This window comes from Salvelinus sp. IW2-2015, linkage group LG23, assembly GCF_002910315.2.
Source record: "Salvelinus sp. IW2-2015 linkage group LG23, ASM291031v2, whole genome shotgun sequence".
Lineage (NCBI taxonomy): Eukaryota > Metazoa > Chordata > Actinopteri > Salmoniformes > Salmonidae > Salvelinus > Salvelinus sp. IW2-2015.
The window spans coordinates 36,626,585-36,649,258 of record NC_036863.1 but is presented as its reverse complement, the minus strand read 5'-3'; the positions used below and the strand labels follow the sequence as shown (position 1 = coordinate 36,649,258).

At 42.9% G+C, this 22,674-nt stretch overlaps 1 protein-coding gene across 2 annotated transcripts in view; it reads left to right on the top strand.

Moving 5' to 3' along the window:
• LOC111951184 (gamma-aminobutyric acid receptor subunit beta-4) overlaps window positions 1-22,674 on the top strand; it is a 64,890-nt gene that overhangs the window by 18,596 nt on the left and 23,620 nt on the right. For both annotated transcript variants that reach the window (XM_070434589.1, XM_023969242.2), the window contains exon 3: window positions 19,027-19,094. In XM_070434589.1, coding sequence (XP_070290690.1) covers window positions 19,027-19,094 — 68 coding nt within the window. The remainder of the gene's footprint in view (window positions 1-19,026; window positions 19,095-22,674) is intronic.

Below are 22,674 nucleotides of genomic sequence, written 5' to 3'. Positions count from 1 at the left end.
ACATGGTTAGCAGATGTTAATGCGAGTGTAACGAAATGCTTGTGCTTCTAGTTCCGACCATGCAGTAATATCTAACAAGTAATCTAACCTAACAATTTCACAACAACTACCTTATACACACAAGTGTAAAGGAATGAATAAGAAGGTGTCCTGGAGGGCAGGTAGTTTGCCCCCGGTGATGCGTTGTGCAGACCTCACTACCCTCTGGAGAGCCTTACGGTTATGGGCGGAGCAGTTGCCGTATCAGSCGGTGATACAGCCCGACAGGATGCTCTCGATTGTGCATCTGTAAAAGTTTGTCAGTGTTTTTGGTGACAAGCCGAATTTCTTCAGTCTCCTAAGGTTGAAGAGGCGCTGCTGYGCCTTCTTCACCACGCTGTCTGTGTGGGTGGACCATTTCTGTTTGTCCGTGATGTGTACGCCAAGGAACTTAAAACTTTCCACCCTCTCCACTACTGTCCCGTCGACTGAGTACTTCCGGCGCCGACAGAGATGTCCGCCTCGCTTCGCGTTCCTAGGAAACTATGCAGTATTTTGTTTTTTTTATGTGTTATTTCTTACATTGTTACCCCAGGAAATCTTAGGTTTTATTACATACAGTCGGGAGGAACTATTGGATATAAGAGCAACGTCAACTCACCAACATTACGACCAGGAATAAGACTTTCCCGAAGCGAATCCTCTGTTTGGCCCATCACCCAGGACAATGGATCGGATCCCAGCCGCCGACCCAAAACAACGGCGCCGCAGAAGGGGCAGAAGAAGCGGTCTTCTGGTCAGGCTCCGTAGACGGGCACATCGCGCACCGCTCCCGAGCATACTACTCGCCAATGTCCAGTCTCTTGACAACAAGGTACACGAAATCCGAGCAAGGGTTGCCTTCCAGAGAGACATCAGAGACTGGAACGTTCTTTGTTTAATGGAAACATGGCTAACTCGAGACACGCTATCGGAGTCGGTACAGCCACCTGGTTTCTTCACGCATCGCGCCGACAGAAACAAGCATCTCTTTGGTAAGAAGAAGGGCGGGGGTGTATGCCTTATGATTAACGAGACGTGGTGTGATCATAACAACATACAGGGGAATTCTCTTCGATCATAGTCACAGTCATGTATATTCCCCCCCCCCCAAGCATACACATCGACGGCCCTGAAAGAACTTCATTCGACTCTATGTAAACTGAAAACCACATATCCTGAGGCTGCATTTATTGTAGCTGGGGATTTTAACAAGGCTAATCTGAAAACAAGGCTCCCTAAATTCTATCAGCATATTGATTGCTCTAACCGTGCTGGCAAAACCCTRGATCATTGTTATTCTAACTTCCGCAACGCATATAAGGCCCTCCCCCGCCCTCCTTTCGGAAAAGCTAACCACGACTCCATTTTGTTGCTGCCAGCCTATAGACAGAAACTAAAACAGGAAGCTCCCACGCTCAGGTCTGTTCAACGCTGGTCCGACCAATCGGATTCCACGCTTCAAGATTACTTCGATCACGTGGACTGGGATATGTTCCGCAATAGCGTCGAACAACAGCATTGATGAATACGCTGATTCGGTGAGCGAGTTTATTAGCAAGTGCATCGGTGATGWTGTACCCACAGCGTCTATTAAAACATTCCCCAACCAGAAACCGTGGATTGATGKCAGCATTCGCRCAAAACTGAAAGCACGAACCACTGCTTTTAATCAGGGCAAGGTGACCGGAAACATGACCGAATACAAACAGTGTAGCTATTCCCTCCGCAAGGCAATCAAACAAGCTAAGCGTCAGTATAGAGACAAAGTAGAGWCGCAATTCAACGGCTCAGACACGAGAGGTATGTGGCAGGGTCTACAGTCAATCAYGGACTACAAAAGAAAAACCAGCCCCGTCGCGGACCACGATGTCTTGCTTCCAGATAGACTAAACAACTTCTTTGCTCGCTTTGAGGATAATASAGTGCCACTGACACGGCCCGCTACCAAAACCTGCGGGCTCTCCTTCACTGCAGCCAACGTGAGTAAAACRTTTAAACGTGTTAACCCTCGCAAGGCTGCAGGCCCAGACGGCATCCCCAGCCGCGTCCTCAGAGCATGCGCAGTGTGTTTACGAGCATATCATCAATCCTTATCCAGTCTCTTGTTCCACAGCTTCAAGATCCACCATTGTCCTGTTCCCAAAAAAGCTAAGGTAACTGAGCTAATACTACCGCCCCGTAACTCACTTCCGTCATCATGAAGTGCTTTGAGAGACTAGTCAAGGACCATATCACCTCCACCCTACCTGACACCCTAGACCCACTCCAATTTGCTTACCACCCCAATAGGTCCACAGACGACGCAATCGCCATCGCAGTGCATACTGCCCTATCCCATCTGGACAAGAGGAATACCTATGTAAGAATGCTGTTCATCGACTACAGCTCAGCATTTAACACCATAGTACCCTCCCAACTCGTCATTAAGCTCGAGACCCTGGGTCTCGACCCCGCCCTGTGCAACTGGGTCCTGGACTTCCTGACGGGCCGCCCCCAGGTGGTGAGGGTAGGTAACAAGAACTCCACTTCGCTGACCCTCAACACTGGGGCCCCACAAGGGTGCGTTCTCAGCCCTCTCCTGTACTCCCTGTTCACCCACGACTGCGTGGCCATGCACAYCTCCAACTCAATCATCAAGTTTGCAGACGACACTACAGTGGTAGGCTTGATTACCAACAAYGACGAGACGGCCTACAGGGAGGAGGTGAGGGCCCTCGGAGTGTGGTGTCAGGAAAATAACCTCACACTCAATGTCAACAAAACAAAGGAGATGATCGTGGACTTCAGGAAACAGCAGAGGGAGCAGTGACCTTTCGGTTACTGGCCCAACACTCCTAACCGCTGTGACAGTGGGTTATATAATCAAACTACTAGGCTATCCGCTGCCTGTTACAATGAGTCCTGCTTTGTAGTACGAGGCTGTTCAAATCAAACGCATTGTTCTCTATCCACCTGTGATTGTTGTTTCATGGGTTAACAATACCACAATACAAGTTCTCCCGATACTGTACATCCAAGTAGTCATTTTTTATTAATTTGGTAAATGCCAGTTGACCTCTCAGTGAATACTTAATTTGTTAAAGAACATTCTGCTAAGCTGCCAAAAACATCGATATATTGTGGGTTGCTTGGCGATAAAATGTTTCTCTCGTGTTGTGTTATCTCATTGTGTTGTAAGTCTCTGTTTGAGACTGCTAGTTTGTTCTCTACAGCGGTGTGTACTATTGCTGCTGGATGTCTTCTCTGTGGGCTGCGTTGTTGCCTGGCTGTGGGCGGAGGGGCGGAGAGACTGGAGCATGGCTCTGCCTGTGTCTCTGTCTTTGTCTCTGCCCGCCGTCATTGATTTGGGCAGAGGAGCGGGGATCATGAGTCACCGGTGTGCCGCGGTGCTCTGGATCCTACCAAGGGGAATTCAGTGTAATGATCTCGCACAAGAGTCGCAAAACAAAAAGCAAAGCCTGAGCAGAGTCCGTGCCAAGTGGCGAGAGAGCCTGGCTTAGCTCCATCCCACTCCCCTCCCCTTGGAGAACGCACTTTAAATCTAGCTGTCATCACCGCTGAAATGGGTTTTATGGTCTCAGCTTCCACTGTTAACAAAGCTTGAAATGTGGGTGACATATCACTGGTGCTATGAACATGCCCCTCTCGCCCCTGGGCCCAGAGCTAGSCATCCCTAGGCCTCTCCTCAATGCCGTCTTCATACTTTGCCGTGTGTGTTAAGGTGTGTGAGTGGGTGGGTGGGAGGTAGGTTACCTTCATATAAGAGCGGCCATTGAAATGAAAGTTGTGCCAAATGGAGAGTCATTGTCTCTAGACAAATAATGACAAAATGACGTGAAAGACAATGATATTTGCTGGAAGTTCAGTACAGGCCCAAGGCGGTTACTATGTCTTATTTCTCAGCATGCCCATCATACGTTTTTATCCCTACAACTAAAAGGTTGACACGCTCTCTTCCTGTGTAGGTGCCTCTGGTACGTCCTATTACCTGGCTGGCCCTCCTGTGGAGCCAGATTCAGAAGCTGGTGTGTAGCAAACATTCTTTGATGACTCCCATAAGCCTGTCCTGTGGGTTTGTCCATCTACTGTAAAGCTCCTGTCCTGGGGGTTGGTCCAGTCTACTGTAAAGCTCCTGTCCTGGGGGTTGGTCTCCAGCCTACTGTAAAGCTCCTGTCCTGGGGGTTTGTCCCAGTTTACAGATGGACTATGTAACAGCTGCAGCGATCGGTTAGGGCTCGATAGCAGATTTTTAACAGTTGTTGAGGGAGATAAAAGTCTCCAACTTCAAAGAGTTTTTGGGCAATTCGTTCCAGTCGTAAGACTGTAAAGCTCCTGTCCTGGGGATTGGTCCCAGTCACTGTAAAACCTCCTGTCCTGGGGTTGGTCCCAGTCTACTGTATAGACTGTCCTGGGGTTGGTCTCGGTCTAACTGTAAACTCCTGTCCTGGGGTTTGGTCCAGTCTATTGTAAAGCTCCTGTCCTGGGGGTTGGTCCCAGTCTACTGTAACTCCTGTCCTGGGTTTGGTTTCAGTCTACTGTAAAGCTCCTGTCCTGGAGGTTGGTCCCGGTCTACTGTAAAGTTCCTGTCCTGAGGGTTGGTCCCGGTCTACTGTAAAGCTCCTGGCCTGGGGGTTAGTCTCGGTCTACTGTAAAGCTCCTGTCCTGGGGGTTTGGTCCCAGTCTACTGTAAAGTACCTATCMTGGGGGTTGGTCCCAGTCTACTGTAAAGCTCCAGGCCATTTGTGTTATTGGTTCTAGTCAAAGGGCCAGGCACATTCCAAAGATCCAGGATAATGTACAGTGTGAAGCGTGGTGGGGAGCCACAGCCATGTGGAGTAGGAGTCTGAGAAGTCAGCCTGGCCACGTATCATGCAGCCACAACCGTAAGCACCTGCTCTCCCACTAAGGGTGGCCCAGGCCCACACACTCTAACAGTCTAATGTGTTTCAGTGCCAGTTCACCCCTCAGCCATGGTATCTGAACACGGCCACCAGTCCTCCTCCACACGCAGCCCTCTTTTTACTGATCTCATTCCCCATTGAGCTCAAATGAGTCCCAGCTGCAGCCTGATCTTATTTGTAATGGCAGAGCAGTAAATGTAATGTAGTCATGAAACAGCACAGTCATTGCAGTGACATTGATGCTCAGTACAGTACAGTATGTGCATCTCACTGACCGAATGCACAAGTTGTTTATGAGATTCAAGCGTGTCTTCCATCTGAGGAGGTGAGGGCTAGCTTTATTCATGCCATCATAATAGCATTCTTCTTTGCTATATTATCTGAACAGTATCCAATGAAACGCGCCCCCTCAAGTCTGTTTATGAGAGCGGAATGGCTCACAAAGAACATTTACTCTATACGTATGCAGAGAGAGTGATTCCCATGCTGTGAAATGTGTMTTTTCTAAACATGACTCGTAATTTATGCATACAAGCCCATCTGTACAAGCCTGCATATATCAGCAACAGCCTTTAAATGTTTTGTGCATATATTCCTATGATGCTCCAATCTAAATTTCACCCCACACATTTAGCATTTTGGGGACAATCTCTTCCTGGTGTGTCGCCACATGCTGAACGATGGGCCGCTTTGCATGTGGGCTCATTACACGACCCACTGTAACACAGTGCAAAATAAATGCCCATTCAGCACAAAACAGGAGTGTGTTGTCAGAACAGCAGGATGGATGCCCGGGTGTGCAGGGTTGATATCTGTCCTGATGAAGAGAGAACAGCAGGATGAATGCTCGGGTGTGCAGGGTTGATATCTATCCTGATGAAGAGAGAACAGCAGGATGGATGCCCGGGTGTGCAAGGTTGATATCTATCCTGATGAAGAGAGAACAGCAGGATGGATGCTCGGGTGTGCAAGGTTGATATCTATCCTGATGAAGAGAGAACAGCAGGATTTGGATGCCCGGGTGGTGCAAGTGTTGATATCTGTCTGATGCAAGAGAGAACGGCATGGGATGGATGCTCCGGGTGTCAGGGTTGATATCTATCCTGATGAAGAGAGAACAGCAGGATGGACTGCTCGGGTGTGCAAGGTTGATATCTACCTGATGAAGAGAAAACAGCAGATGGATGCCGGGTGTGCAGGTTGATATCTATCCTGATGAAAGAGAGACAGCAGGATGGATGCTCGGGTGTCAGGGTTGATTACTAACCTGATGAAGAAGAATCAGAGATGGATGCCGGGGTTGCAAGGTTGATTCTATCCTGATAAGAGAAACATGCAGGAATGGATGACCGGGTGTGTCAGGGTTGATATCTATCCTGATAAGAGAGAACAGCAGAGATGGATCTTCGGGTGTGCAGGGTTATATCTATCCTGATGAGAGAGACAGCAAGATATTTATTGGCAGAGGGAAGCAGAAGCGAACAATGCTTAAGGAGGGAGCACAGCGTTTCCCTCTCTTACTGGCGCTGTTCTGGCTCTGATCAGTGAGGTGTGTGGTGTGGTGGTGGTGGTGGGGGGGGGGGGGGGGGCATGCAGGGGATGGGGGGGCTTCAATCAACAAAGTGTTGTAATCCAGCAAGCTTTGAACGAAGGAGAGGGGAAAAAAGCTCAGATGGAAATTAGACTCAAAATGTATCTCAGCCGTCTGTGAAGTACAGAAACCATAGGTCGCACACCGGTGAGGCAACTCACAAGGCATTCTTTTGCTTTYCAACTCCCCTCCTCATGCCCCCAGTCACGCCCTTTTTGCAACCCCAGTGATTGATGGGAGGTGTGTCCTTGAGCAGGCCGAGAGGGACCGGCCAAGGACGGGATGCGGCTATCCAATTGTTCAGATAGATAAACAAGGATATAAATGTCATTTACGGCACATAGTGATCGATGCCAACAGCCGCAATGCCAGGAAGCATGCTTAAAAGCCCATCTCATTACTTAACCTCAGCTTTTTGGAGTCACTGGATGTTTTTGTTGGATAGKGCCACCTTTCTTTCTTCCCTGTCTCTATGTCCTGGTGTATTCCCTTAATTTACTACCTCTGCAGGCTCTGTCCCTCTTTCTCTCTCTCCCTCTCCCTTTCTCATGTACTCTCTCATCAGTGTGTCCTCAACGTCTGACATYACAATATAACTAGTGAAATGATCTCCCTTCATTCATCCGCGATCGTTAAGTGTCAGAACTCAGAAGGCTATTTCATTAGCAAGAGTTACGTTAATTGCATGTCTGATCTCAGTGCCTGTGATAAGATGCTATAGTGCTTCGGTTTACTGATGCACTCATAGGTGTGTTTTCATTAGCCTGTGGCTTCTCAACCACAGGCGTGTCGCAGMTGGAGGTTCTGTTACCATAAATGGCTGAGGAAAGCAATGAACATCGTATGATGGGGAGTCATTTGAAGACAAGCTCTCCAGCATGCAAATAGGGATACGTTGAGTAACTAAATGTATGTAGCACAGCTTTTTCTACAACTCTGCTGTCACTACTGCATCGACCAGCACGGCTACTACTATTAACGTTAGTAGTAATATTAACACATATATCATGATGATAACCACAATGTGATTGAAAAATGATGATGTTGTGGACTAATTATCTATGATTCCCTTGTTCGTCTCCAAAGTGCTCTTAATAGAAGGGGTGTTTCCAACGACTATTAAAGCATAACGAGCCAGCCCTTATTTATGACTCATAGCTTCCAGCTACACATGTTGGAAATGTCAACAATCTATTGATGATGACACATATCAGTTTTGAGGGATATAAAAATATTTGAGATACTTCCACAGACATTCAATCCCTTGTCTCAAATTAGATATGCATATTGGCACACGTGAGGTCATACGTTTGATAAATAGGAAGCATTGCAAGGCGACACAGCATGTGTTTAGTTTTTGGTTTATTGTCTCAAGAAGGAGCTTTCATGACAGCAGTGGCCATTGAATACAAAAATGAGTGCAGATTCAACACAATGCACCGTGCTTCCCTTGTAATGTTATAGTGAGAATGCTGCGCAGTTGCCATGGAACCCTTTGTTGCTAAGCAATGAGTCGATTATTAGATTTTTTATATTAGAGGCAGAGTGGTATTTTCTGTGCAATGGCGTTATCCAGTAAATTTGTTTTCAGTTTGCAATTGACTGCATCCATGGACACAAACCTCCCAAATAATGCAATTACACCAGAGTAACAWGAAATGGGCACAAATCAAAGTACAGCAACATCAACTTCCTTATCATCTACAAAGAGTATTACTGCAGTCACCACCTGAGAAATAGCAGTGTGATATGACAAGTAACCCATTTCATGAATCTACATCTTACCTCACTGTATCTATGTATATTTGTGTTCTTTGTAAGCCATTATAAAACACTGTCCTTTTTCTGGTGATCAACAGCAAAACAGAGTGTAGAGTCAGTGAAAAGCCAGTAGAGGGCACTTCATGGTGTGTACTGCATACATACACTACATGATCAAAGGTATGTGGACACTTGCTTGTTGCCATAACAGCCTCCAGTCTTTCTACTAGATGTTGGAACATTGCTGTGGGGACTTGCTTCCATATAGCCACAAGAGCATTAGTAAGATCTGGCACTGATGTTGGGTGATTAGTCCTTGTTCGCAGTCGGCATTCCAAATCATCCCAAAGTTGTTTGATTGGGTTGAGGTCAGGGCTCTGTGCAGGCCAGTCAAGTTCTTCCACACCGATCTCGACAAACCATTTGTGAATAGACCTCGCTTTGTGCATGGGGCGTTGTCATGCTGAAACAGGAAAGGGCCTTCCCCAAACTGTCGCCACAAATTTCTAAGCACAGAATCGTCTAGAATGTCATTGTTTGCTGTAGCGTTAAGGTTTCCCTTCACTGGAACTAAGGAGCCTGAACCATGAAAAACAGCCCCAGACCATTATTCCTCCTCCACCAAACTTTAAAGTTGGCACTATACATTGGGGCAGGTAGTGTTCTCCTGGCATCCGTCAAACTCAGATTCATCCGTTGGACTGCCAGATGGWGAAGYGTGATTTATCACTYCAGAGAATGCGTTTCCACTGCTCCAGAGTCCAATGGCAGCGAGCTTTACACCACTCCAGTCAACGCTTGGCATTGYGCATGGTGATCTTAGGCTTGTGTGCGGCTGATCGGCCATGGAAACTCATTTCATGAAGCTCCCGACGAACAGTTATTGTGCTGACATTGCTTACAGAGGCAGTTTGGAACTCAGTAGTGAGTGTTGCAACCGAGGATAGACCCTTTTTGCGCGCTACACGCTTCAGCACTTGGAGGTCACGTTCTGTGGCCTACCACTTCGCGGCTGAGCCGTTGTTTCTTCTAGACATTTCCACTTCACAATAACAGCACTTAMAGTTGACCGTGGCAGCTCTAGCAGGGCAGAAATTTGACGAACTGACTTGTTGGAAATGTAGCATCCTATGACAGTGCCACGTTGAAAGTCACTGAGCTCTTCAGTAAGGCCATTCTACCGTTTTTATACACCTGTCCGCAACGGCTACGGCTGAAAGAGCCAAATCGACTAATTTGAAGGGGTGTCCACATACCTTTGTATATATAGTATACGTATCAAACAGGGTTGAACTGCCTCTTTGAGCATATTCAGGGCGGGGTGGGAGGGGTGGGCTTCATCCTGACATATTTAGGTCCTGATGTTCTAATGTCACAATATCTAATCACCAACATGCCTCCCAACACCAGCCCTACCATCAGCCCACCAGCCCTACCATCAGCCCACCAGCCCTACCATCAGCCCACCAGCCCTACCATCAGCCAAATCAAACCCGATCCACCTCGAAACCATCACTTTCTCTGGTGTGCAAATATACTGTACCGACTGCGAGTGATTCCCTCTCAGTCCCCAACCTCCTACTGTAAAGCAATTTGAGATCATTATTATCGTCTTTACCTGTATGACAGGAAACACTGCCAGGGATAAAAACATGCTGAGGGGGGATTGTTGCCCCTGAAGAGGGAGCCAGTCTAAACGGCCCCATCCACCTGAGGTATTCCTGAAAACACTGGCTGTGTGTTTCATTGAGCATCTCCCAGGCTTCCAGGKACGGGGCCCTCTGTTTAATAAAAACCAAACCTAGGCACTCCAGAGATGCCACCTGCTTTGCATTTGTCATTTAAATATGGACACAGATGATGGGGCCATCTGGTTGCTGAGTGTAAAAATGGAGGAAAATAACACACGTTTTGAGGAAGCAGTGGACCTGCTCAGAGAAGCCCAAAAGCACTACATACAGGAAGTAGAGAGAGTAGAGGCAAAATGTCAAACAAAGAAAGGCAGAGAGGAGTGAGTAATCTGTGTGCTATGGCTTGGAGGGGTCTAGAATGCAGCTCTATTGACAAATAAACTTGTTTTTCTCATTCACTGGTACTGTCCAAAGATGATTATTCTTCAATGGCAGACGCAGGAATGTAGTGCTAATGTTTCCCGCCCTATTTTATCATTGCATGTTAGTGAACTGTGATTGTGTTATTGAAATATTTCGGAAAGTACTCATGCTTTTTTCAATGTTGCTCTCAGGAGTGGATTTATTGTTGGTGTGTGTCTGCATTAGCGTTGATACTAACCTCAGTGGTGATGAATTGCAGGTTGTGCAGTTACTATGCTTCTTGACATAGGGACCACACCCACCGTTGCCAATAGATGCATCAGAAACTCACAGCCTTTATCAAAGACACTGAGATAAACAACTGTAAAGCATGGATTAAGAACATCCATTCTTCTTCTGTTAAATTAAAACTGTAGCAAAGTGGTAGAATTTGTTTGGTTCCTTGAGGGCTGTGCCTTCCTTGGTAGGGGGGAATGTGCTGAGATCAGAGAGGAGAGAGGAAACTGGCAGACAATCAAAGATCAGGAGATGAAGTTCCTGGATGCTGGACGTTGAGTTGGATCCAAGCCTGACTTTATTAAAGACTATTTTCTATACTCCACACTCCTTTAATATGCCACATCAATAGCTGGCGAGTTATGGGACTCAGCTGGAAGTAGTCCCTACTCCGGGAGATCAGGTCAGAGTTTGTCGGCAAACAGCATCAGGTCACGCCAGTCAGTGGCTTAGATGCGGCTTATTTGAGAAAGTAGTGGAAAGTGCTGACACACTGTGATGTGATAATTGCTAATAGTAGTTGGGGTTTGGCCTGGACATCGATATTCCCCCATCTCTTTTTCTCACACACACACACACACACACAGTGGTGGAAAAAGTACCCAATTGTCATATTTGAGTAAAAGTAAAGATACCTTTATAGAAAATGACTCAAGTAAAAGTGAATGTCCCCAGTAAAATACTACTTGAGTAAAAGTCTAAAAGTATTTGGTTTTAAATATACTTAAGTATCAAAAGTACATGTAATTGCTAAAATATACTTAAGTATCAAATTAAAAGTATATATTATTTCAAATTCCTTATATTACAGTTTTTTCCAACTSCTTACACACGTTTTCAAAACTGTCTCCTTTTTTCAAAACTCYWCACACAATTCCCAAAACTGCACACACAAAATGCAAAATGCCTCACATCTCCTTCAAAATGTAACACTGCATTCAAAATGCCATAAACACATGTCAGAATGAAGCATTTGCATCAAATGGCAAACACTGCTTTCATAATAGTAAATTTTTGGATATACCATGTAAACACTGTTGTTCTAAATCTAAAACTCTTTGGTCTTTCATAGGCTTATATCTACATTTCAATACAATGTTCTACATTGAAAGTAATCTGCTGAGAGGGGTAACAAGTACACTGTAAACACCAATGCAATGTAGAAACAGAAAATATTTATTAGGCCAAACATTACTGTTGTATACAGTAGCATACAACAAAACCATAAACATATGTAAACCAAAAGTATATTCTTTAGAATACAGTAAAGAACACAATTGTGTGTGTGGGGTCCCGGGGGGGGGCAGTCCAGGAATCTGTGGTAGGGGGGGGGGCAGTCACCAGTGCTAAGCTACGCTTCATCTCTTCTCCGGCCTGGGTCTGGCCACAATACTTCGTCCACATCACAAGATATGTTTTCTCTTGCCAAACATCGAGGGAAGTATCTCCTAGCATGGCGTATCCAACCTTGGACAGAGGCAACCTCTATGTCCCCACATGCGTCCTCCATTGCCTGGAGAAGCGGCATGCGGGCATAGGGTTGGCGATCATACACTTTCCAGCGCCAGGCTGAGAAGAATTCCTCTATGGGATTTAGAAAAGGTGAATATGGGGGTAGGTACAAAACTACAAATTGTGGATGRGTGGCAAACCAGTTTTGGACCAGAACAGCCCGGTGAAAACTAACATTGTCCCATAAAACCACAAATCTAGCAGGCTCCTGATCTGGATCAGGGACAAGCATTGTGTAAATTGCATCCAGAAAAGTGAGCATATGGCCGGTGTTGTACGGACCCAGTGTGGCAYTGTGATGGAGGACCCCGTTTTGAGTGATGGCAGCACACATAGTTATATTACCCCCACACTGTCCAGGGAGATTGGTAATTGCTCTCTGTCCTATTACATTTCTTCCGCGGCGCCTGGTTCTGGTGAGGTTGAAGCCAACCTCATCCACATAAATAAATTAATGGCGAATTACATGGGCATCCAGCTCCAATACTCTCTGTAACAGACAAAAGGATATACAGATGAGTAAATATGGTATGTCTGAAGTACTGGAAGTAGTGTTGCATACATACCTCTACAAAGTCATGTCGCATATTCTTGACTCTGTCAGAGTTTCTCTCAAATGGCACCTTGTAAAGTTGTTTCATCGTCACTCGGTGCCGTTGGAGGATGCGTTGTATGGTCGACAGGCTTACAGCATTGATGTTGTTAAATATGGTGTCATTATTCAAGATATGCTCTCTTATCTCTCGAATCCTAATTGCATTTTTGGCCAAAACCATATTTATAATTGCAGTCTCTTGTACATCTGTAAACAAGCGTCCTCGTCCTCCATGATGTCTTTGCCTTTCCACTCTGTACAGAATTCAAACACAGTATGTGTTCAGCATAGGAACTGTAAATAATGTWYAAAAAAATGTAGTACAGCATGATAACCAACTTCATTCATTCAATGCAGTGCAGTAAATGGATGGCTTAGAGTTACAAATGTTTATGCAATACTATGCAGTCATACGTATTTTACAGTACATTACTGTAATGCTAAAATAGTCATTAGATAGTTGCATACCTGTTCTCATTTCTGAAGGTTCGAATTATGGACGCCACTGTAAATCGACTCAAGTTGGGCTGGACTCTCAGTCCAGCCTCTCTCATGGTCAAACCGTGGTTGATCACATGATCAAGTGTTGCCCTAATCTCATCAGAGATGGCTCTCCTTCCTTCTCTTCTTTGCCATCGTCCTCTTCTTCCTCTTCCTCTCCCTCCTACTCCTCTTGCTCTCTGTCCATTGTTGGCATCCATTGTTCAAAACAGGTAATCTGACCTTTGACCTATGTATAGGCCTATACTACAGTAAAGCAGTGATTGGTTAGTGATCAGTTAAGCTATTAGTGTTTGCACATGTGAGGAGTGTGTGTGTGTGACCTGGTGAATAAGTATAGCATTTTGATTGGTTGTGTTTGGAAAAGGAAAGCAAGTCACTTCCTGTTAGATTTTTGTGTTTTAGGTAGAGAATTGTGTGTAGTGTTTTTTGAAAAAAGTGTTTTATGCAATTGACAACTGAGTCAAAGGCTGAGAAATAGCTTATGGTTTTGGATATTTGGTGTGTAGTTTTGCACTTTGAGTGAGAGGTTTCAAAAAKCGTGTGACATGAAAAGATTTTGTGTGTAAGCAGTTGGAAAAAAMTGTAAACAAACCAGACGGCACCATTTTCTTGTTTTTTTTCATTTACGGATAGCCAACACTCAGACATCCTTAACAAATGAAGCATCTTTGTTTAGTGAGTCTGTCAGATCAGAGGCAGTAGAGATGACCAGGGATGTTCTCTGTTTAGCGAGTCTGCCAGATCAGAGGCAGTAGAGATGACCAGGGATGTTCTCTTGATAATTGTGAATTGGACCATTTTCCTGTCCTGCTAAGCATTCAAAATGTAACGAGTACTTTTGGGTGTCAGGGAATATATGGAGTAAAAAGTACATTATTTTCTTTAGGAATGGAGTGAAGTAAAAGGAAAAATAATAACAAATATAAATAGTAAAGTAAATTACAGAAGCCCCCTCCCCCCCACACACACACATACACAATAGCACCCATAGCACACAAAAGCATACACACAAGCACRTACAAATGCATGCACGTACACACTAGCACACAATCATCTGATTTGAGATCCTGCTTCTTCCATTTTCAGATGCCACTTATGTACAAATATTTACAAAAAAATCTCAAATATATTCCGATGTGAAAACATGAATTGATAGAAACATTCTATCAGGATCTCAGTCTGCTGTTGTCGAGGCGATATTTAGCTTCAGCTCACGAAAGTGCTGCTGCAGGTAAGTGCTTATATTTTGAGAAAGCCACGGTGGCAAAGTGGATCCCTCTGTTTCATTGAAGCAGGGTCAAAAATATGCAGTGAGAGAGAGAGAGAGAGATCTTTGTGCTTTCTGTTTACAACCAGCGAACGAATGTACTTTGACATCTCTGGGGAAAATTGTTACTAGTTGCCTTCACAAAGCGCAATGGAAAATGGCCCCAYTTTTTCCTTCTTTAAAAAAAATAAGATGGGTCAGGAAATATGACAAAGCTGCAGGGCATTTAAGAGAGAGGTGGTCTGCCGTGGCAACATGGCAGCTAGAGCTGGAGGAGAGGGGGAAAGAAAATAGGATTACAAAAAAAGAAGAGATAGGAGAGATGTGCACTCTCAGTCAAGAAGAGAAGAAGAGATAGGAGAGATGTGCACTCTCAGTCAAGAAGAGAAGAAGAGATAGGAGMGMTGTGCASTCTCAGWCAAKAAGAGAAGAAGAGATAGGAGAGATGTGCAMTMTCAGWCAAGAAGAGAAGAAGAGATAGGAGAGATGTGCACTCTCAGTCAAGAAGAGAAGAAGAGATAGGAGAGATGTGCACTCTCAGTCAAGAAGAGAAGAAGAGATAGGAGAGATGTGCACTCTCAGTCAAGAAGAGAAGAAGAGATAGGAGAGATGTGCACTATCAGTCAAGTGCTGTGCTGCTTAAAATTTCAGGGCCAGTATTAGGAGAAACATGGTAATTGTCAGATCTTTCCAGAGTTGGCCGGAGCCAGAGTAATCTGCGGATTATTTGAAGGAAGGAACGAAAGTAAACAAACAATGGTCATGGATTTGAGACAAACTCAGAAAATCACTGTTTTCGAGATTCATTTTAAATTTGCACAAATTGGAAGGGATTCTGAGATGCAGTTACAGAAGCCATACTCTCAAGACCATCTTTCACAGTCCTCTCTCTCTGTTTCTTTGTCTGTGTGTTGTGTCTCTGGAGGGAAGGTGGAACACCTTTGGCTGGATGAGTTACAGGGCCAGCCTCCTTTRCCTGGCGTGGTTTGAGAAAAATGTTGTTCAATGCCCAACGTTGCAGTGCTTTACAAAATGTCCTGTTGTGTGTATTGTGGGTAAACCACCTCTGAAATATTAATGCAACTAAGAAAACATTTCTGTTGGCAGCCAGCCATTTCAAAAACCCACAGGCAGTATGTTTCTCAGAAGCAAATCTGTGATTCACACCTGATAAAGTTGGCAATGCCCAGGTAACTGTTCAAGAAAATGTCCCAAGCGTTGGTCTGTGACAAAAATCATAAGTGCAGATTTTTTCTCGTAACAAAGTAAGAACTTACTGGACCGTAATGGCTACTTTGGAAGCTCTCAATTGTATGAAAGATACTTGAAACAGGTGTTACATTAGACAATGTTTCAATTCATTTTAACAGCTTATCCACAGCTGCACGGTACATTACATGTACGTTCAGAACATACACTAGCTGTATGGAAGTGCCTTTGTTGCCTACGCCACTCTTAGCTCAAGGGAATTGTAGTTCACCTAAAATACACTGCTGTAACAAACCTGTATTGAACCAATTGGTTGAGATGGTACTTCCCCGGCCACTGCTAAAAACAGGAAGAACCTTTGGAGAAGTCCCAAAACAAAAAGTTGGGATGTTACTCTCAGCCTTTTCTGTGAGCGTTTGGTCATTGTTTTTGTGGTCACAATTCCTTCCTCCTTCAYCTGATCATCATGATTCAGTKGTCTGCTGACTGGGAAATGACTCATTCATCCCTTGTGGGGTTGACACAATTCCCTTGTGCAGAAATGTTGCAATTGTTACAAATCAAGGAGTGAACATTTGAAGTGAGGGGAGTGGGGAGTCCTTGCTTTGAGCTCCAAAGTTGGCACTGCATGAAATATCACCAGATGTTGTGAAGGTGAAAAGACTTACAGGATGAAAAAGCCCAACTTCCAGAATGTCTTTCACTTTTTGCACTTAATGTTTGTGAATGAAACACGTGTATCTATTGTAATGCCAGTTTACAGATTTAGCCACATTCTGTTTCTATCACTAACATACTGTGTGCAGATACACTGTATCCTCCTCATTGATGCTCTTATCCAGAGAAATTCACAAGTTGGGTGACATTCAGACTATGTTCTTTGTGTCAGTACTGTCAGTATGTCTCTGTTGTTTTCCAAAACACCGCACTTAACYTCAACTTCTAGACAGAGAGCTCTTCAAGTACAGTCTGTGGCACTTTGACCATTCCACTAGTTCAGCGTCATTCTTTGACCTCTCAACCTTTCAGACGATGGATAAACAGTGTATATGGACAGGTGCAATTATGTTAAATATGCACACATTTTCAAAGAAATTACAAATTGAACTCTGATTATGCACAAGATTCGCGGTCTTWCTCGCACCCCGCCGTCACATGTTCAGCACAGCACTTCTTAAAACTAAAGATTCAGCATTCGCTTTGAACAATACAAAATGACAACTGCTATTTCCTATGGGGGTAAAGGTCAACCGGTATATTCTAATATCATTGTTTTTAACAACAGTTAAAGCACTCCCCGGGGCATCTGTAGAGGGTTGATTAACTCCACACTAAGAAGGCAAAGGACAAATTTAGTACATTTGTCATACGCAGTGCTTGAGTATATTTGTGGTTAGTTCGAAAAAAAATTTGACCTTCCATTTGCTATTACTTTCATCATCGGCCCACGCACATAATGTTGTTTTTATTTGTTATTTTAACTGACTCAAGACAGATCTAGTGTCCGTTATAAAATCCAGGCTGCTCTAAACTGAAGGGCAGCAAGATCTGAATAGAACCAAAAATGTAGGAATGTTGCCTTGAAAAGTTCCAATGCGGCCGTTTTATCTCAATACCAAATCCTTTCTGGGTAACAATTAAGTACCTTACATTGATTGTTTTCAATTAAAACAGTTAAAAAGAACTAAAAATTGCTTATTAGCAAAGGGCAGTTTCTCAAGCAAGAATTTTACTAGGACTGTCTGGGAGTGGTCTTAGTGGGGAGGGAAAAACTGAAAATGAGCTGTTATTGGCAGAGAGGTTTGTAACTTTCTTTCTTATTGGTCTATTAACTAATTTACCGCATGGTGATGTCCAGGGCCGTAACCAGGGTATCTGAAACAGTCTCTGAGTGAGAGTGACTAACAAAATCAATGGGGGCCCCCTGGGGGTCAGCGCCCCCTTGGGCATGTGCCCTGCGTCTCCGGTCGGTAATTCGGCCATGATTACTACACGTTTAGATAGCTGGCTAGACTAACTAGACTAATTTACCAATCTAAAAAAMAAAWCGCTGACATTTTGATTGACTGTCAGTGAGTGACATATAACAAGATGAAAACTGCTGATGCATAATTAAGTTATGAAATGGCACCTTGTGTATTCTACTATTCTCACTCTCAACAGTAAGTTATGAAATGTCACCTTGTGTATTCTACTATTCTCATATATTAATAATACGGCATCCTCATATGTAGTTATGGCCCTAGTGATGTCACCATGGAAGGCAACATTCCATCCCACCAAAACAGGCTGAAATTTCAACCAGTCTTTTCAAACAGCTCATAGACTAAAAGTGCATTATCATTATTTTCACAATTTTACAATATTATTCCAACCTCATAGTGTGGAAATATATATAAAACACAAGGAAACCACGTTTCTGACTGCACTGGGCCTTTAATTATTCCCTTTTGACATTGCTGAATATCAACACACTTTTACATCCCTTTCACTTCAATGTTTACGTTTCTTGTGAGGAGAAAGAGGTAGGATGAGATACACAAAGATTACATGATTTGGGGGGCGAGRATATTGACCGTGAAATTAGCATGATGTACCTGAATCTCATATGGATTACAATTTTATGAAGTTTAAAGAAAGATTTAGTTAGATTTTATATGGCTGTTTWAAGCCTCCCAAAAATTGGATTTGACTATTCATCAGCCTCTGTAATTTTTATGATTTTTTCCCCCACCAATTTGTTCCTACTTTAAAGTCTGCAGCCTTTTTCGGTCACTTTCCACAGACTGTATGATAAAGGTCAATGGGTTTAAGTAATTATGGTATGTTTTCTTCATTCTCGATTCCGTCAGTGGTCTCTTCCTGCTCATACGAGGCTTGTTCCCACAGTGACACATTTATGACAGTTTTCCCAAAAATGTCTGATTCACTCTCCCACATCAGAAATGTCCAGGTCCAGTCTCATATGTAATGCATCTAAAAAAAAAAGGAGTTATATCATGGTACATACAATAATATCCTGATAATTATTGAGATAACCCAGCATGTGGAGATAATTGGATTATTTTCTTATCTTAACATTAATAATAATAATAATAATAATAGTTGATTACATTTGTAAAGCGCTTTTCATTATACAGAATAATCTCATAAGATAAAAAAAAAAAAAAACAGAAAAAAACATGCCTTGCTTATTGCATACTACTTTTGCAAATAAAGTACATTATAATGTGTGTACGTGTTGTCCTATGTTATGTTAGAAGTGTATTTTTGGCCCAGTGTGAATAATGGTGTGAATTTGTTGTGTGACTGTACTGGCTCTTGTGTTCCCTCAGGTGCCCCAGTCATCGTAGGAATGAGCATCAACATCGCTAGCATTGACTCCATCTCAGAAGTGAACATGGTGAGTTWCAAAACCCCTTCTCTTACAGTAGCACTGTCCATATAGAACATCGACGCAATGTGTCTATTTTTATTTATTAGGGTTCGTGGTTAAAGCATGATGCACCCATTTTTTTAACTACAATTTTGATAATTTAATTTGTTTCAATGTACAGTATACTAAACAAAAATATAAATGCAACATGCAACAATTTAAACTATTTTACTGAGTTACAGTTCATATAAGGAAATCAGTCAATTGAAATAAACTCATTAGGCCCTAATCTATGGATTTCACWTGGCTGGGAATACATATATGCATCTGTYGGTCAGAGATACCTTAAAAAAAAGGTAGGGGCATGGATCAGACAACCAGTCAGTATCTGGTGTGTCCCACTCCTCTTCAATGGYTGTGCAAAGTTGCTGGATATTGGGGGGAACTGGAACACGCTGTCGTACACGTCAATCCAGAGCATCCCAAACATGCTCAATGGGTAACATTTCTGGCGTGTAAGCAGGCCATGGAAGAACTGGGCCATTTTCAGCTTCCAGGAATTATGTACAGATACTTGCGACATGGGGCCGTGCATTATCATTCATAAACATGAGGTGATGGCGGCGGATGAATGGCACGTCAGTGGACCTCAGGATCTCATCACGGTATCTCTGTSCATTCAAAGTGCCATCGATAAAATGCAATTGTGTTCGTTCTCCATAGCCTATGCCTTCCCATACTATAACCCCACCGCCACCATGGGGCACTCTGTTCACAACGTTGACATCAGAAAAAACGCTTGACCACAAAACGCCATACACGTGGTCTGCGGTTGTGAGGCCTGTTGGACGTACTGCCAAATTCTCTAAAACGACGTTGGAGGTGTCTTAAGGTAAAGAAAGGAACATTAAATTATCTCGCAACAGCTCTGGTGGACGATCCTGCAGTCAGCATGCCAATTACACGCTCCCTCAAAACTTGTTGTGTAACAAAACTGAACATTTTAGAGTGGCCTTTTATTGTCCCCAGTACAAGGTGCACCTGTGTAATTTTCATGCTGTTTAATCAGCTTCTTGATATGCAACACCTATCAGGTGGATACATTATCTTGTCAAAGGAGAAATGCTCACTATCAGGGATGTTAACAAATTTGGACACAAAATTTGAGAGAAWTTTWGGAAAAATTCTGGGATCTTTTATTTCAGCTCATGAAACATGGGACCAACACTTTACATGTACTCCCTGACGAAGGCCATGCAGCCGAAACGCGTCGGTTTAAAAAAAAACTTTGTTTCTATTGAACATGCCATACTAATAAAGGCATTTTAATTAATTATATGAAGAGTGCCTTGGTCCTCCTTTCTTTTTGATGACTTTACATGTTGCGTTTTATATTTTTGTTCAGTATAGTATTGACTCAGGGGTGTGATTACTTTKTTAAATAAGATATTTCTGTACTTCATCTTCAATAAATTTGCAAARAAATKTAAATAACATGTTTTCACTTCTTGTGTGTAGATGAGTGACATTCTTTTTAAATAAATGTTTAATACAGGCTGTAACACAACAAATAGTGGAGTAAGGGGTATGAATACTTGCTGAAGGCACTGTATGACCTCCACATAGCACATGTATGGTGTATTTCAGGTGTTATATTTTTGTTCGGTGTATTTGCAATGCAATAATACCATTTCAGTCAATCATATTTGGCCTTGCAAACATTGGATAACCATAGAMATGTTGTGCATCTGATTTACTTGATTATATTACGTATTTAACTTCTGTTTATTAGAGAGCGGTGAGAAATCAGGCTCAGTCTTCTTCTTTAAAGAAGACAACATGGCTGGTGTCTCTGCAATGACATCATTCTGTCTCTCTGCTCTCCGTTGTATTTTCTTTTCTTTAATGTGGCACAGACACACTCAAGAGTTCACTCCCCCCCACAAGCCAGAGGAGCTTTGTTTTTTTATTCTGGATTTGTTCTCCCTGCAATGTTGCCATTTCGAATCACGAGAGTATTTTCATCCAGTTTCAAGCAATAGCACATTTTATTTTTAATTTGTTAGAGGTAGTCACTCATGTACAAAGCTGTTTTCTTTATTTTTAAGAGCAAGCACGTGAGGCGCTTTGATATATTCATTTTTTATTTCTGAGATTTATTTTCTACTCCGGTGTTTTTGAAGACACAGCAAGTTTTATCTTATGTTTTATGTTATTTTTGTTTCCCTGGACATTTGAGAAGGTAGCATCAGGTGCAGGGCTGAAAAGGTTGAAAAAGGTTCCTGTGAACAAAGACAGACACAAAACAATATGACTAGCTTGGTTTCCATCCAATTGGAGACATATATCCATGCGAATATTTAAAATCGGCATTAAAACAATATGTGTATTTTCCCACCAGAGATGTGTTTGCATCAAATTGACTTGTTGCAGATTTGCAACTCTACTGATGGGTTTTCTCACAAAAAAAAAGTGTGTTATATAACGAGTGTGCCCACTCTGGTATTGGAACGTGAGCTCTAGCCAACAGCTTGCAGATACAATGCGGGTATAGCCTACATGATGAGATTATTATGGACAAAAGAGCAAGATTTTTTCTATTTGTCAAACGGCAGTCAAGCATCGTTGATCATGTCACCAGAATAAGACCCTCAATATTTATTAGAAAGGATCATCAAGTTCATCACCTTGCACTTTCACCTCCCTGTGAATATTATCTTATTTCATCTGTAGCCTAATAAACGGCATGCTTTCCTGACGAGTCGTAGTGGAGGACCACACAATGTCATTATTATATCAGTATTTGTGCATTAAAAGCATTTCCACCGATATTTCTCGCATAGTTAATTTTACCGACACAAAAAGATCCCACCTTAGCTGGCGTATTTTGTTTTGTTGACATTTGGAAAGTTTACCGACAAAGGCCTGTCATTACATTTTTTTATCCGACATTTTATCCGACATTTTTATCCAACATACTCGCATAAAAAGGTTGGATGGAAACCTGGTTATTGTCAATTTGGAAAACATTGTATAATCTCAACATGTATGTTATGTCTAACGCCATAACTCGTCTATTTTAGCTGTTCATTTTTGTATTTTGTCAGCCAGCCAACATAGTCATAGCTAAAGAAAACCACATCGTTTCAGACGAAAGCCATGAAAAACAAAATTACTTTGTGTTAGTATTTCATTTCATTAATTTTTTTTCACGATGCAGCAAGTATATTTTTTTCTGGAAAATATGGAATATTCTTCTGATAGGGTACACCCTGTGAGAATATAGGTCATTTTATGTCCAGCTGAATAACCACTAAGATTAGCTCTCAGTCCGCTTATAAAATGTGATGTATATTATGGTTTTAAGACAATTATATTGAGATTTCGGGACACTGAGGTTCCCAGAATAATTGGCAGCATTTATCATGCGAAACTCAGAAATACTGTACTGTCACTGGAGGTGTTCAACTTAACTTGGCCTTTAAATCACTTCCCTGTAAGTCTCCCATTTTCATTATGTTTCCATTGTATCCTTGAAAAACACTGTTAATGCTTTTTGATATACTCTGCACATAATGACTATGATGATACGTTTAGATGTACATAT